The following is a 17,146-nucleotide window of genomic DNA, read 5'->3' on the forward strand; positions in this document are numbered from 1 at the left end:
TTGCAAATCTTAACCTGCAGCATTGCAAAGTGACTTTAGCCAGCAGCTCAGAGATCAGACATGTTTGATATTTCTGACAGAAGTGCTGCAGGTGGTGCATGTTTGGTTTTCTCATTTGAACTCATTTCTTTCATCAGCATTTGCTTTTCCATTGTCCCAGTAGCCTCTATACCAAGTTTCACTGCAATCCCATGCTGTGAATGGGCTCCAGAGGGCATTGAGTGGGGGAAATTTAATTGTAAGCACCTGGTACAAGATAAAGAGCAATGTAAAAGTAAACAAAATACAGTTATTTGTATGTATATGGAAGAATTAACTCCAGTGACCTGCTGTTGCAGATTGGCGATGGCCTGCTTGACAGTGAATACTTGTGCGATGAAGTACAGGAAGTTGATTCAGACGAGCCTCCGCCTCTACCTCCACCACGATGTGCTTCTCTGGCCTCCAAAAGATCTCACCCCAACAACACTCAGGATTCCACTCAGAACCATGGTAAGTGAGACTTGATCTTGATCCTCTGCACAAATTTAACAGCATTCTTTCTGAACCTCGTGTAATATGAACCTAACTATGCAAACAGACCGGTGCTAGAGAATAAATTGTTCCCACGTGGTAAGTCGGTAGGGCATCAGACTGCCACAAGGGAGATCTGGGTTTTTGGTTCCAGGGTTTGCCTATCCTGTGAGGAATGGGTACCTGAAGGGGTAAATGTGCTCAGAGCATGGTGCTGAGATGTGTGGAGCCCCACCTCTACACGTGCCTTCGTGGCACGGTGCAGTGACCACGGGGAACTTTGCTTTACCTTATCAGTGTGACCACTATATTCCTTTCCCGGATTCTCTGGAGTAAGAAAATGTGAACGCGTTCTGTGCGCATGTTGAAGGGTGTGCGCCTCGTCTAATGAACGTGCGGAGGGGAGGGGCATTCATGGGAGGGGGCTCATTCGCGGTCCAGTAGTTCCGTAGTAAACATGTCAGCTCGCAAGTCTAGGGGAACTCTGCGTTCAGGAGAGCACCTCATAGTGTTGAATGTGTTCGAGAACAACTTGTTTGAAAAGTTTAAAACACATGGCTTTGTTTTTTTTTTTACAAATGTTTAAAACAAAGTGTTTGAAACATGTTTTTCATACTTGTTTAAAACTCATTTTGATACATGATGTTTCATGTTTTGTGGTTATTTGCATGTTTTTTTCAAAATGTATGTTTAAATTTGTTTTAATTTTTTTTTCAGTTCTTCGTAGCATCAAAAGACAAATAAACGTGCAATATTATTTGTTATTTGTGTAAAACAATACACTGGCCATTGTTAAGAATAAAAGAAGAAATTGGCAGCAGAAAGTGTTTTGCTTTACGGCCCTTACACCGCGCAGCACTTTGTTGCTTTCATCCCGCACCCTTCCCCACCTAGTCTGGCCCCGCCCACAAGCTTTCCCCTCTGTGCGTCGCTACTCCAGAGAATCCGGAAAAGCAGTATAGAACTGTGACATGTAAACATTAACCTTTATATGCCAGGACTGCTTTTTATTGTATAAGTGCCAACATCAGGCATAGTTTAAAATTCTACAGACTGCCTCGTGGGAGACCCAGGTTCAGTTCCCAGGGTGGGTGGTCTAAGGGTGGAATTTTTCTGACCTTGTCCCCTTATAAAGTGGCTCTAGGCCTCGCCCAGTCTCAAATCAAGGGGTACACAGGGTGTGGGGGGTAAAGGTGGCCAGAGCATGGTGCTGATCACATCACCTCCAAAATGGCCGAGATCGAGAATGCCCCACCTCCACACCCCCTAAATGTGCCTTCATGGCTATATGCTATATGCACAGGGAACTTTACCTTACCTTACAGTTTTAAATGAAAATGTATATGTAAAACTACGAATCCTAGTCACGAATTTCACCTTGCTCTGTTCAGTACAGATTAGTACCCTATGACTAAAAAGAAAACAGTTTCCATTTGTGAAGTAGAAGATGATGAAAGTAAAACTATTCTTTTTTTTTATACAAAATTTATACTTCATTGGGCCCCCATGTAGGCAACGCCAGGACATGAGGGTTCAAAACAGTACCTCCATACTGCCTGATATGTGTTCCATTGAAATGGCAAGAATTGCACACTTGCTGCTGATACTTTTAGAGAAAATAAAATTCTAATGTAAATGCCATGCTTAATTTTGGTGGGAAATGTAAAATCCCCCCACCAAATATAGCCAAAATGAAATGAAATTAATCTTTACTAATTATTAATGAGATACCTCAAGGATCATGAAGTACTCAAAACATGTATCTCCAAAACAGTATGTTCAAAAAGTCGAAAATGCTCTCTGTGACACACACGTCACAGCTGCCGTTGGCAACCACACCAAAATGTGGCACTGGTCATCTTGTTACTTGTTTTTTATTCCACATGTTTGTAGCAGGTATACTATGAAAACAAATTTGCATATCATAGCATGGCAGAAAAGGCAGAGTTCATTAAACCTGTTGTTAAATAATTTTATTATTGAACTTTTTATTTATTTTTGTCTCAAATCAATCTGCAGGAAAATGTAGTTTTAATCAGTGTAATGAGCATGAGAAACCCTCAACTGCCTGCGTAGAAGAGTTGAAATCCAGCTTTTCTGTACGGCTGTTGTGCATTGGACACACACACGAGGGGCATTCAAGTCTATCTGGGACTTTTGTGTGTATAAGACAAGAGAACAAATTTCAAGGAGTGGAAACTGCTTTTATTTTTCATTGTACTCCCCTGCTACATTTACACACTTATTCCATTGTTTTACTAATGCCTGGAAAGCTTCAGCATAGAAAGATTTGTCAGTACGTTTGAACGTTTGAACAGCCTGCTTCATTTCGTCATCAGTCCTGAAATGTTGACCTCCAAGGAATTCTTTTAGGGGTCCAAAGAGGTGGAACTCACTTGGCACTAAGTCCAGACTGTAAGGGGGATGTGGCAATAATTCCCTGCCGATCTCCTGTAATGTTTGCATAGTGCGTTGAGCGGTATGAGATCTTGCATTTTCTTGCAGAGACAGAATAAACACTCTTCATAATCAAACCAGGCCGTTTCTTCCTCAGATTCTTATGCACAACATGCAGAACACGATAGTAATATCCACTGATGATAGTGACACCAGAGGGTAGAAAATCCATGTGAATAATGCCATGTTTGTCCCAGAAAACACTTGCCATCACTTTAACTGCTGACACAATTGTTCAAAATTTCGTTGGTGGTGGTGAGTCTGCATGCTTCCACTTCTTCGATACTCTTTTTCATTCCGGAGTGAAATGGTGAACCAATGTTTCATCACATGTGATGATGCAATCCAGGAAATACTGGCCTTTTCTCACATAGCGGTCCTTCAGTTCAGTACAGACTTCAACTTCTTTGTGACCGTCAAAAGCAGAAAGCTGTTCTGGTACCCAGCTTGCACTAACTTTTAGGAATAGCAAATTGTCATGAATTATTGTGTTTACTGTTTCTACCGAAAGATTACACACTTTAGCAATTTCACGACAGGTTAATCGACGATTGTCAATTATAAGCTGCTCCACGCGCGGAACGTTTCAGGAATGACTGCTGTGGGCTGGGAACCGCCACGACCGGGATTGTCGGTGACAGACGTCGGCCGTCTTTGAAGTGCTTGCACCGTTTAAATGTCTTACTGCGGCTGAGTGTTTTATCACCGTACTGTGCTTGCAGTCTTCTGTAAATTTCAGCTGGTTTTATGCCCTCCTTCACTAAAAATATCATCACCACATGCTGTTCCATGTACACGTTCACACTGTTGCCCACCATCTTGAATACTGGTCTCTGGATTCGCACGTGCAATTAGCACGCAATGAACTGGCACAGCGTCAAGTTGCCAGTTCCTACTGCATGCACTACCTCCCTCCACCTTGGGATTTGTTTTTAAACCAGTAAAAAAAAAAGTCCCGGATTGACTTGAACCCCCTTCATAGGAGGTGTGGTTAAAAAAACTGACTGTTGCTACAAAATATTTTATTGGTTATTTTGTACAATACGAACAGTATCCCCTTCAAAGTACTCTCCTGCACTATCGATACACCGCTCCATACGGATCTTCCATTGCTGGAAGCAGTGCTGGAAATAATTTTCTGAAACCATGTTCATGACCTCAGTCGCTTTTGTTTTCACATATTGTATGGTCGTAAATCTGGTTCCTTTAAGTGCTGATTTGACCTTAGGGAATAAAAATAAAAGTCGCGTGGAGCGAGATCCAGCAAATAGTGTGGATGTTCTAACACTGGGATCCCATGCTTGGCCAAAAAAGCCTTGACTGACAATGCAGTGTAGACAGGAGCATTGTCCTGATGAAGAATCCATGACTTGCTTTTCCACAAATCAGGTTGTCTTCTTCTTACTCGCTCACGAAGGATCATCAGCACCGTAATGTAATAATGTTGGTTGATAGTTTGACCTTCGAGTACCCAATTAACATAATCCCATGGTTTTGAATTTTGATTTGCTCATTCGAACTTTCTTTTGTCGTGGCGAACTCTGGCTCTTCCAATGCATTGATTGGCACTTGGTTTCAGGACCGTAGGTGAAAAACCACGATTTGTCACAGGTTATCACTCTCTCTAAGAATGTAGGGTATGTTTCAATATTTGTTAAACTGTTACCACAAATGTTCACTCGAGTGTCCCTTTGTTCCACTTGTTCATGTGGAAACGTTCGTGTAAAATGTGACGAACACTTTCTTTGTCAATTCCTGTGAATTCAGCAATAGCTCGAATACTTAAGCGACAAGCTTTTCGAATCAATGCACCGACATTTGCAACGTTTGATTCCATTTTTCACATGCAAAGCCGTCCGGAATGAGAGTCGTCCGTGATCACTTCTCATCCCTCTTTAAACCACTCAAACACTTGTGTGTGTGATAAATGCTCCTCTCCGTACACTTCCTTCAACAAACCATAAGTTTCTGTGGTGGATTTTCCGTTTTTCATAAGAAACTTCACATTTATACGCTGTTCCACTTTCACTTAACATTTTTTCGACGGAGCATAGATGTACGGTTCACTTCGTCCCCAGCTACAGCGTAACTGAGCGCCGCACACCCTGGGCAATCAAACAGTCGATAGGCAGAATATCACGTTATACACTCGTGCACCTCTTGACCTTGATGCTTGTCGACAACAACATCAATCTGTTTTTTTTTCTAGTCACACCTTGTATATATTACGTATTAGAAATTTCTGACAAACAAGTCATTCACAAACCACCCAAGCCCTAATAGTAACATTAGGGCTGGCGATATACTTTACCATTCTCCAAGCATGTGAATATACTTACTCCTTTTCCATCAACAGAAATATAGATAAGCCCGACCCTGTGGCTGAGTGGTTAGCACATCGCGCTGCGACGTCAAGGGTCCCGGGTTCGAATCCCGGTCGGGCTTGGTTGTTTGTGAATGTCCATTCATCAATTTCATCATTTCATCACTCATCCCCATCTTCGCAAATTAGCCAAGAGGCACAAAACGCAAAGTAAAATAAACTAAATCAAATCAAATCAAAAGAAATATAGATAAAATTCCGTTTCACCCATACTTTTCTATTAATTTTATGTTAGGGTCTCTTATTACAATTTTAATATTAATGCAACTCACTTGCAATAATCTTTCTTTTATTGTGCACTATAATGTTCAAAGTTTTTGCAGTGGGCAATTCTACAACAGATGAAGTTGAGCCGCCGGACAGACCGCTTCCCAGTTTGCCTTTGGACGATGCCAGCGAGCCGTTGGTCAGCTCTGATGAGGATCTGTCTCCTTCATCTGAGAAGCAGGGACTACTGCCAGAAGACAAAGTGAAACGAATGAGGTAAGAGCTTGCCGCCAACTGCAAGTGCTTTCTTGTGAATGTGTCACTAAAATTCACAATGTCACCGTCCGATTGGTCAGTGTATGTGAAGAGTCGAATCCAGAACTTTAGGTTCAGTTATTTCGGATGATTCTACCACCAACCTAAACATATATTGGCTAAGAGGAGGGGAGATGTTTTGAATAACGTTAGTGTTCCCACTAATGCAGAAATCGTGGGAAAGTCTGCGATACTTTGAAAGTACATCCAAACTGAATGTTTGTTTTCCTATTTACCAGGATTTGGGAATGTAAATAAATTCTACTTTTTTTTTCTTTTTTTTATCAGCTTTTTCATGGGTATATTCTCTACAAAAAATGTATCTATAGTGTATTTTTGTTAATTTATTTTGTACAATGTTGAATAAACCTAAACCTTGGTTATTAGTACGTTAAAACACCACAGAATGGTCTGGGAATGTATTTTATTATTGCGTAGAAAAAACGGAAAAATCAGGTAATATGTTCTGCTGAAATGAGTTGGAAACCTGTTTATGTACTGCATTGGAATTATTTTTTGTTCTGATGTCCTGCGGGGAAACATTACCATATGTATGGTGTCATGATTAAAAGTTGCTTGCTATGATTGGAAGTTGAAAACAGGAAATTTTGTTTTTATGAACCTGTAGATACACTGACAATAGTTTTCCTTGTATGTACACATTGCTTGCATTGTAGAATTGTTTCTCTTGTAGTCTACAGTTGTTGACGATGTTGAATAAACTTGATTTGTTTATTTGACATGTAAAGTTGATGACAACACTTCTCCCGTGGCAGTGGTTAGCACATCGCGCTATGATGCCAGGGGTCCCGGGTTCGAATCCTGGCCTGGCCATTCATGTTTGTGAGTGTCCATTCTTCAATTTCATCATGTCATCACTCATTCCTATCTTTGCAAATGAGCTAAAAGTGACACAAAAAACAATGTAAAATAAAGCAGATCAATCAGTCAACACTTCTCCCAGATAAAGCAATCCTCATATTGTTCTCATCCTCTCTCTGAAGGAGGCTTTACTCATTGTAGCTTTCCATTTTGCAGCGAAGCAGAACTGAGGCGGCGCATAAGGATGCAAAACACAACAAAGCAAGTTCAGGATATAAAGAGGAAGCAGAAGGATGCGGAAGCATGGCAGGATTTGAAGAGGTCAATATGGAAACCGTTAGCTGTAGGGGTTGGGGTGTTATTGGTGGTGGGGGGCTATTTATGCTACAAGTACAGAGGACAATAATAGCATGTGTTATACCTTATTATTATTTTTTTTTATTTTCATATTTCCGATACCTGTATACATGAAAGATCTGTTGCCTGTGTTTTTGAGATACAGAATTATCGATATGGGACATGCATGGAATTATTATGGCCTAGTGCTGACCAGGTTGTTTATTAGCCTTGTAAAAGGTAATTACTATTTTATGAGATTTTTTTTTAAGAGAAAACAAAGAAAGTAACAAGCTCAATTTCAGTATTTCAAACATTCTAGATGCTTTACATGTTCTTAATATGCTGTTTCGTGCTGAAACATTGTAGTTTTATGCTTGCTTTATTTTAATCACAACCCTAATTCAACCTCACGGGATAGCAAACATTTATATCAATTCATCTGCTTTCTTAATTCTGTGCCAAAGTAAACATTTCGGCATAAACATGTTGGGGCAACAGCTGAATTAGCGAACATTCAAAATTGGTCACAATCCTATGCTCATGTAATGCTATAAAGATGAAGCAAATGTGTATGTTTTTACTGGACATGTTTATTCACATGTTTTTTTATTCATTACATAGCTGGAATAGATATTATTTATGCATCCAACCATGAATCTTTTAAAAATTTGCAAGTATGTTTTTATGCATTAACTTAGAACATGAGCGTGTTGGTCTTTTATAAAAATGATTATCCGTAGAAGGCATTAACCAAACTTACTTACCTCAACAAGGGAAAATACTTGTGAGTTAGTTTGTAATGAATTATATATATTTTAATTTCTTCAGCCCAACTTGTTTGTTGTGAGTGAAACATTCCCATTTGTTTTTTAAAAAGAATGTCATATTTTTGTGAAAGGTGTCAACTAGTCGTAGTACTTGGAAAGTTGTGTTTTGTTCCAAAGGGTTTGCCGTGAAAAGCGGACAAGTAGCGATTGATGATGGGTTTTGGTCTGTGGTAGAAGTGATGTGGTTGTATTGTGTTTGACCTATCTTGGTATGAACTTTTTTTTTAACAAGAGAAGTCAAGGATGGAAATATGATACTTTCTCTAACAATGACAGTTATTTTGTGTATCTGTGTGTATGTAAATATTTGTATATAGAAAGCGTGAATGTGCTCAAGGAAATATAATTAACTGTTGTACAAAGGAAACAAAATCGGTACATTCTCACGTTTTGATTTTTACGAATGGTGAAATCTTAAGTTTATGACTTGTGGAGTTGTGCTCTAATACTTTTTACACACATTTTTATGTAGTACATTGTCTGGTTACAGACTTATCTCAAATGTTATCTTTTAAAAAAAGTAAGTAATGTTAAAATTAAAAGCACTTCCATGTTGGTTTTACACTGTTTGAATAATGTGTTGTATGGGGCATGTTGAAATGTAACATGGAAGCACACAAAGCAGTTTAATTTCCTGCATTCTTTACTTTGCATACATGATAGTGTTAATATGTGGACTGGACATGTGTTGAAAAAATCATGAATGAGCTTACTGGTGAAATTTTATAGTAATGTTAATGAATTGTGCAAAGAAAAGACTGGTGAGGTATAGGATTTAATTGGATAATTCTGTGGTGAAAAATGCTAGACTTGAAATCGTGCATTTGAACTTGCCTTATCTCTTTTCTCTTTTCTAAACTGTGTTTTGTGAAAGTGCCAGGTTTCGTAGTTGTGACACACTGAATTTGCTATCATTTATTCTTGTCTTTCCTGCTCAGTGTTGATATGTTGTACATAAATTAGGAGTGGATCAGTATGAAATTTACTCATGTACTAACAGTCTGATGTAAAACTGCAAATGTTTCATAAGGAGCTTGAATGGTTCGTTCACCTCCTTGATTAATGAGTGTAACCATGTGACTGTAATAGGTTCTACCTTAGAACAAGAAACTGCATACTTTACAAACAGGATACATGAATTATACTTGTATATGCATAAGAAACTAAAGATGAAAGAATTTTGACACCAAATTACAATCTCGTTATAGAAGTATCGGATCAGCAATTTTATGATATGCCTATATTGATTCACATTGGTTAAACTGTTCCATCTCTGATAGATATTCTTATTTTACATAAGATACTACAAACAAACACAAAAGTTATTGCAACGTATTAAATGGCTAATTACATGCACTCCATTTGTTACAAATGTATTTAATATACCTACCGCAAGTGTACATTTGTGACCTAGCTGAACTACTACTGCTTTTTTTTTTAAGAACATCACACAATCATGTTTCGTAAGCCATAGCGATACCAAGAATTTGTAACTGGCCTAGTGAACCTGATGAAACCGGTTATTTTACCAGTAATCATATTTTAAGAACCGTTACATGCACACTTAATTTGTGCACATTCCTTCTTACCACTTTCTGTTCAAATTATGTTGTATTCTTCGAAGTACTGCAGTTTTGAAGCAACCACGTTTGTGTATTGTCTTCAAGTAGACAATTTTCACAGAAGAATCCTACTTTTCATGTGAGGACTTAAAATATGACCAACAGCCATAATCCTTTTTTCTGCATAAAACTTGCACACCTTTTTGGAATGTGCTCATATGAGTTACTCGTGAGTCATATCTGTTTTATTGCATATAATTAGAGCCACATATTTTTGGTAAATAAAAGGGCAAAATTTCCGTTCAAATGCGGTATTTAAAATTACATTTTGGTTTCAAAATTGTGTATATAATCCTAAATTTGTTTTAAAAATTGCACTTTTACACAAAATAAATGTATCCCTTCTAATAGCACATTTATGTAGTTACCATAGTATTAAGTTTATTCCTATATAAAAGGGTCAAGTTTTGCTTCTCAAATATTTACAGCAGGATTAATCAATTTTCCGGGAATTGCACAACTCTCAGGATAATTCAAACTTCCGAAAGTGTCGCATCGGTAAATAAACTCTAAATTTTGTGTTTAAGAGTTTATTTTGCATATTGCAGTTCATTTCACATTGTTTCGTGACAAACCAGGGCAGGAAAATTCACCTCACACCATTCAGAAACATGAAAAATTAACATTAGAATGTGTTATTTCACATTTCATGTTTTCGTCAAAAACAAAATATACATGCCTCTATGTATAATTGTGGGAAGCAACCAAACAAGCAACAGAAATTATCATCTTGGAATTGAAACAGTAAATCGGTAGTAAATTTCTTTATTCTCGTTGAACTGTGTATGTGTATTCTTTCTCACTAGGATGGTTAATTGTGTATTTTACTTAATTTTATCCTTCAAAGCATTGACAAGTGATTTTTAAGAATAAGGAATTAAAAAGTTATGAATAATAAAATTATGAGATGAACCATGTGTATGCATCATAATCACGGAAATGAATGCAGAGAAATTTGTTATTTTTTAAAAATATTCAGTCTCTACAGTAACACAAACTTTCCATTTAATGACAACACTATCCTTCTGATGTGTTCACTTTTCCTTAGGCCTGTGAAGAATCATTATATCTAAAGATATTTGTTTTATGAATACACGGAGAGAGGTAGTTCATTCAAATCCACTTGCAGTTCATTTTTCCACAAGTTATTTGTTCGTGATCGATTTTGCCACGTGTCCGGTACATACCTGACGAAGTTACCAGAAATGTAGGGAAATCAATCATGAACAAAAAGAAAACTTATGTGGAAAAATGAACTGCAAGTGAATTGGAATGAAGTTGTGAAGAATCTGTCTAAACAGTGTTTCTATCTTCTAAATGTTCTTTTCTGTTCTAATTCTCCAAGATATGAGGTGTTTTATTGTATGAAATACTGCAGGACCATGTTAATTTGATGATTGCAAGTATATTATGGAAACTTCTTAAATTCACACTACTGTTAATTTGAAAGTTGCGACAGAAAACTTCAGAAGTCAGACAAGAATTTCAGGACAGACTGCATAGACCTCAATTTTACATGAGGTATCGACTGTTATTTACAAAATGACCTCAAGGTTGCAACACTGTTCAAGTGAGCTTCACACCACCATTTTTGTCATTTTAAAGATGGTGCCTCCTACATTCATATGCACCACTGAAGGGAAGTGGTTTCTTGCCTTCTGGAAACCTAAAACTTAGACATTCTAGGGCAAATGAAAATTCAATGTCGCTATATGCATGCTTACCACGCCAGCAAGTTTACAAATAGTGGGGGAAGTTGACAATTGCCTCAGCCCTTCACGGTGGCTCATAAGTGTCTGCACATAGATTCCAAATTTTTTTTTTCTTGTGTATGCATTAACTCAGACTTGAAAGTATATGTGGATCAGAAGTGGGTCTATGATAAAATGCAGCAAACGTGTGCAACTTTACATGCAGAAATCTACTTGATAAAAAACAAAAAGAAATTAAGGTTTTCATTTGAGTGTCCCTTGTAATAAGCTTTGTGGCCTTGGAGTCTGGTGCCTGGTTTTGATATTGATGTCTTATAGTTAGGGACGTGACATTTTCAATTTAACGATAACAAAAAGTTGAGGAAATCAAAATGAAGTGTTAAAATGTATTTGGGAAGGTTAAGGATGAAAGTTTTCGGTGTTTCGTAATCGCGAAATAACTCAAATTATGCCATTTTTCAGAATAACAACAAATTTTGCACTTTAACCCGAAATATGCAATATAAACTGGGGATAACACTTCTTTTGTTCAAGAAGAATTACCTGAAGCACTATTAGATCTGTCATTTCTAGTCTAACTGGTGATAGTTCGATTCAAATGAGATTGTCATGCTTCATTTATTGCAGTTTGCCGCAGACGTGACTGACAGTGTTTAACTTAGTCCTGAAATAGTATTATCTGCAGGAATCTCCCCAGAAGGGAAATTTTGTAGGAACGGGAAAGTTTTCCACGAGAAGTTCCTGTTGTGTTTCGGGAGGGAGGGGTGGCGTGATGTGTGTGTGTGTACACAAACCAGTGTTTTGAGGTCGCAGAGATTTTTTGGCATTATCAGGGAAATGTGATGGGTACGATTGTGTTCAAAGATTTGGCTGTTATCATTCAATAAACATTTCATATTTAATGGCTGATGAGATGAAATAATTTTCCAAATGGAAGAAATTAGGTCATTTATCACATAGCCATGTTTCTTTTTGTCATTAAAACTAAAATTTGTCTCAATTTTCCAGAACTAAAACAATGTGAAAATCTTGAGCAGAGAAGGAACAGTAAAAATGCATGTAAAAAGAACAGATTTAAAATTAAAACACCGAATTGTGCCCTAAACCGTGAAATATAACACCAAATTGCAGTAAAAAATAACACTGAAATTAATAAAACTATAACTTCAGGTCTCTACTTATAGTTCACGAGACTGGTGGGCATTTTTCATACAGTACGTATTTGAGCACTTGTTTTTACTGCCAGTAATGAACAGTTTCTTCATAAACTTTATGAATTCGTTTATTTTTTTACTTAAATTTAATGATGATTGACAATGTTGTTAAGTTTTGCATTTATTGTCTTTTAACACTGCATATTCTTCTTTGTAATGCTTTTGTTCAAATTATTCTTTAACTTATTATTAAATCCATAGTTTAACATGTCATTTTTATGCTACTGGATGATCAAACGAATAAGTTGGTGAAGCAACTGTAGAAGGAAGGCACCAGCATGAAGGATATGAGGGAATATACAACATCGAAGGTGAAGCCACTCGTCTAAATTCAAGAACAATCATTTCCTTTGTTTCTTGTTGTATTTTCGTTTGTTCCACTAGAATTGTCCTATTTACCAGTATGCTTTTATTTACAAATGTTAGAAAGTTTCCATTATTTCCGGTTCACTTTCATATGTGGGTGAATTTTGAATCATTATCATGTTGATCATTTTTCGAATTAATTATGATTTGGGGTCAACTTCCCCTTAGTATGGGATTAATATAATACTAATAAAAAGTATATATATATACATGTACAATTGATGTTCTTGGCAGAAATGGAATGGAATGTTATCTAGTTTAAATTGATATTTTTGTGGTTAGTATTTGTTGAAAATTAAAAATGCTACATTTTTTGAAGAAGCATTTGTTTGGTAAGTCATGAAACACTCCTTAAAGAATGTCAAGGTGTTTCAGACCTGAATTTTGTACTCCTTGACATTTTTTATTTTTAATGTAGGTCACAATTTGAAAGTTTCCTTGTTATTGTTTTGATGCCCCATTCCCTGTGGACCAAGTTACCCTCTTAAGTGGTGTTTGGGGATGGACAATGAGGTGGGGGAGGGTAATTGGGGTTACACAACCCTTGTGGTAAACTTTCATGGAAAAGACACATTGGATAGCAAATGATGAGAGAATATAGTGTTAATACCCTTCAAAACTTTTTAGTGGTCAGGTGGCATTGACTATTCACTGCCTTATGTGCTCGTACATTCTATTGAAGTTTCATGCATGTTGCTTCATGTTCTCAGCATTATCTGATAGTCTTCAGTTTGGTCTTTTGAGTATTGCAGTTTGCCTTCCAACACAGTGTGGGCTTTACTGTTCACAGAAAGTTTAGGATTTGCTTACAAAAATTATATTCACTGTACACATAGAAAGGATTTTTTTTATAACTACTACGATTTTTGACTTTTTTCCTCTTCTCATTTAATATGAATGCTGTGCTGTTCAAATGAATATCCAGATAAGTGCAAACTGCTCGAACCAGCATTTGATGAATTCAGATGCAGCGGAAATTCTGCTTTCATAATTATAATTAATGTCATAGCACAACATTTCCACAGAGAATATAAATCTTTTTGATATTGTGAACAGTACCAAATTTTTCACTTGTACATGAAACAGTCTCACATCACTTAAAATACATATATTTTGGTAAAAAGATTTTTTTCTTTGCAGTATTGCACTCTGCAACACAGCTTTCCAAAAAGTTTGCATACAATGCTTAAATTTTTGTGTACATATTCTTCTCTCATCTCTTTTGAGAATTTTTTGGACAAAAGTTTGTAATTTTCTTGTAACTATTTCTGTGAGCGTAGAAACTTGTAGTATTGCCAAATACGTGAAAGAAATGAATTTCACATTCTCAAAGTTAAAATTAGGAGGTCTTCAGATGTACCACGGAACTGTAATATTATATTTAGGATGTATGTGCCTGAATTACATGTTATGTACTTGTAAACAGTTTCAATATTACTGGTTACTCACAAACTGATGTTTATTTGTATGGTATACCTGATTAAACTTTTAACAGTGTCGTAAAGTTAGATAAATTGGTATATTTTTAGTTCAATTCAGCTGTAAGTTTATTGGATTTCCATTGGCAAAGTAAGATATTCTTGACAAAGGTGTGTGAGGAGTTCCTCAGATTTTGTTAAATCATTGTGTGGGTACAATGAGTGAGAATTAAAAAAAAAGACATTGTGTTTGTTAATATTTCCCGGTTAAATTCTGTGATGAGAATCGTGTAAAAAACAAGTATTAAACATGTTTTAAAGAGTGTACAACACCAGAATGTGATTTTGAAAAAGATCAACAGCTTTACAATTCAAGAATGTTAGTGTGTGTGTGTGTGTGCGTGCGTGCGTGCGTGTGCATGTGTGAGAGAGAGGGGGGGGAGGGAGAAACTAGGAGGAAGCATTTTATAAACTAAACCCGATGTGCTGATATTCTCTCTTATATTTGCATCTGTGCTCTTTCTGTGCTCGCATATTTATTTTGTACATTCTTTAAAAAAATTTTGACAATCATTTTTTTTAAGCTTATTATTCACTAGTACGCAGACACTTAATGATAATGGAAGTGGGATGCTGTGACTTTTTTACTGTACAATAGGTAAACACAGCTTATGAAAGTGCCTCTTAACATTTATTCTCTTGAACATCGTAAATTCACAGAAATGTAACAGTGCTCAATGTTTTTTCTTAACGACAATACAGCACAACCCTATGTCTGTATCTTTGTTCTTAACACTGTGCAGAATTTTTTACTTTAAACATCAAAAAAGGCAAATAGAGGTATTTTTATATCACTGCCAATCGGAAGGATTGATTTTCTGCACAGCAGCTCTAAATAAATTACTACCAACAACCATACTAATGCTTTGTATGTAGGCAGGGATAACTTTTATGAATTGAAGTAATCAATATATATATATATTGGTGTCTTAAGCAAGTATATAGAGTAGTAAATATCTGTTCAGTACTGAATAAGGGGTAAATGTACAGTGATTAGTGGTAGATAATTTTAATAATTCAAAAAAAAAATAATTAAAAAATAAACCCTCATAAGCTCAGATTCCACAAAGAAAATAACTTTTTTTATGTTAAAAACAAAAGATGTTTGTAAATGTCACTGCAGTGTCTAAAAATTTCTACTCATGTAGTACAATGTATTTCCAGAATTTGTGATTCTTGTAAAGTCTAGTAAAGTTTTTATTAATGTAAGAAAATTGAAGTTTTATTTCATTAGCGAAGTATATCCTAGTTTTTCTCTTTCAGATTCAAGAGAAAATGAAGGCAAAAACATCTGAACAGACACATCGTAACCTTTTCACTTATGCATACACAAGATTCTTTGCCGGACAAGGAGGACACCTCTCTGATGAAATAAATCACACTGACGTGCACATGGACTTTAATGTAACTAGGCAGATTATACATTTTATTTTCTCAATAAACTTGTAGATATAAGAGGATCACTTGATTTTATTGCACTTCCTGTTGTTTTATTCCTGATAAACCTGGATATCAGTTTGAGGCACTGATTTGGCATGTGCTCTTCATTATAACTAGTGTAGATATTGTAAAAGACAGACTAAAAATTTGAAAACAGTCACTGTTCATTACATTAAAAATAAACTAAAATTGCAGTAACTTATATTTTTTTAATGAATGCACAGATATATATCTTGATACATAATTTGAAAATATCTGAATGGACATTTCCACTAAAATTTATTTACAACACTTTCATAAACTATACCATATGTTTCGTTGCCACACGAAATTTACTTCTTAATGTTATAAAGCCTTGATCTTATTATTCATAAGTGTAACGATACCATTTCTTTTCAATATATACGACTGAACATACATTTCTTAGACTTTTTTATGTAACAAAGCTTTTTTAATATAATAAAAATACTCATAACGTGCATAACAAAATCTGGTTCTGGTTTCACAGAAATGCCGACATAACTTCAAAAATCCCCATAATAATGGTGACATTTAACTCTTTTAACACGGTACCCTTTGCGACAGAAGAGTGATTTAGAATACACAACTTGCTATCGGGAGTGTACTGTCTGTTAGAGCCAGGGAACAATTTCCTGGGCGACAGGTAAATGAAAAACCAGGTACAGTCCTGTTATATAAAATTGTCACATGAAATTTTTCTAAGTCTTTCCAAATTATGTTGTTAGCTCTGCAACAAGGAAGTGTTGTGAAATATACGATCCTCCAATCAGAGTGAAGTTCGCTTCGAAGGAGCAGGAGGAGTGACTCATGGTCTTGTTCACAGGAAGTTCAACCAATGCAGCATTTTCAAACATAAGATAACGTCGCCATTAGTTAAATATTGTTTCAATAACATGAATCAGCAGAAATAATGTGCAAAAGTTCACATTGTCGCTTTCATTGCGATTAATTGTTTCAAATTAGTATTAAATTATCCCAATTATAGTTCACGAAATTAATATATGTATTCATGTATGTATTTGACAATATATATCACTCAGAACAGTTTTCACTAGGTGAGAGAATATTTCATTACATTTACGACAAAATAGTGTTTGGATGTTATAACAGTTTTCATTAATTAATTTAGAGATGAATTTTTATTTGTTGAGTTAATGATTAGGCTAATTCATTATTTTTCTGGAAAAAAGGGAACTGCAGCTGAAAGAAAATTCGCTAATTTCATTATTGAGCTCCAGAGTTCGTCTTGACACCACTTTACACACACACAGGCTAATCACGAATTGGGTTACATTTAAATTGGAATTTGAAACATTATGCGACCTGACTGGAACTAGGAAAAAGGACACACTGATTACAAGACGTCCATACTTTACCATTATGCTCTGGGGAACACATAATAATGAGGGATTGTAGGATATTTTATTTAT

General features: G+C 36.0%; 1 protein-coding gene across 3 annotated transcripts in view; it reads left to right on the plus strand.

Annotated features, from left to right (window-relative positions):
• Positions 1 to 15,715, plus strand: part of LOC145987624 (tyrosine-protein phosphatase non-receptor type 1-like) — a 33,723-nt gene extending 18,008 nt beyond the window's left edge. For 2 of the 3 annotated variants that reach the window (XM_083122036.1, XM_083122038.1), the window contains exons 7-9: positions 339 to 492; positions 5,677 to 5,836; positions 6,914 to 9,349. In XM_083122036.1, the coding sequence (XP_082978162.1) occupies positions 339 to 492; positions 5,677 to 5,836; positions 6,914 to 7,103 (504 nt within the window). In that variant the 3' untranslated portion in view covers positions 7,104 to 9,349. Of the gene's footprint in view, positions 1 to 338; positions 493 to 5,676; positions 5,837 to 6,913; positions 9,350 to 15,518 lie in introns of those variants that run through there. The other variant, XM_083122037.1, reaches the window with a different exon arrangement.
• Positions 15,716 to 17,146: the final 1,431 nt, after the last annotated feature.

The sequence above is a fragment of the Lepisma saccharinum genome, chromosome 5, assembly GCF_977018435.1.
Source record: "Lepisma saccharinum chromosome 5, izLepSacc3.1, whole genome shotgun sequence".
Classification (NCBI taxonomy): domain Eukaryota; kingdom Metazoa; phylum Arthropoda; class Insecta; order Zygentoma; family Lepismatidae; genus Lepisma; species Lepisma saccharinum.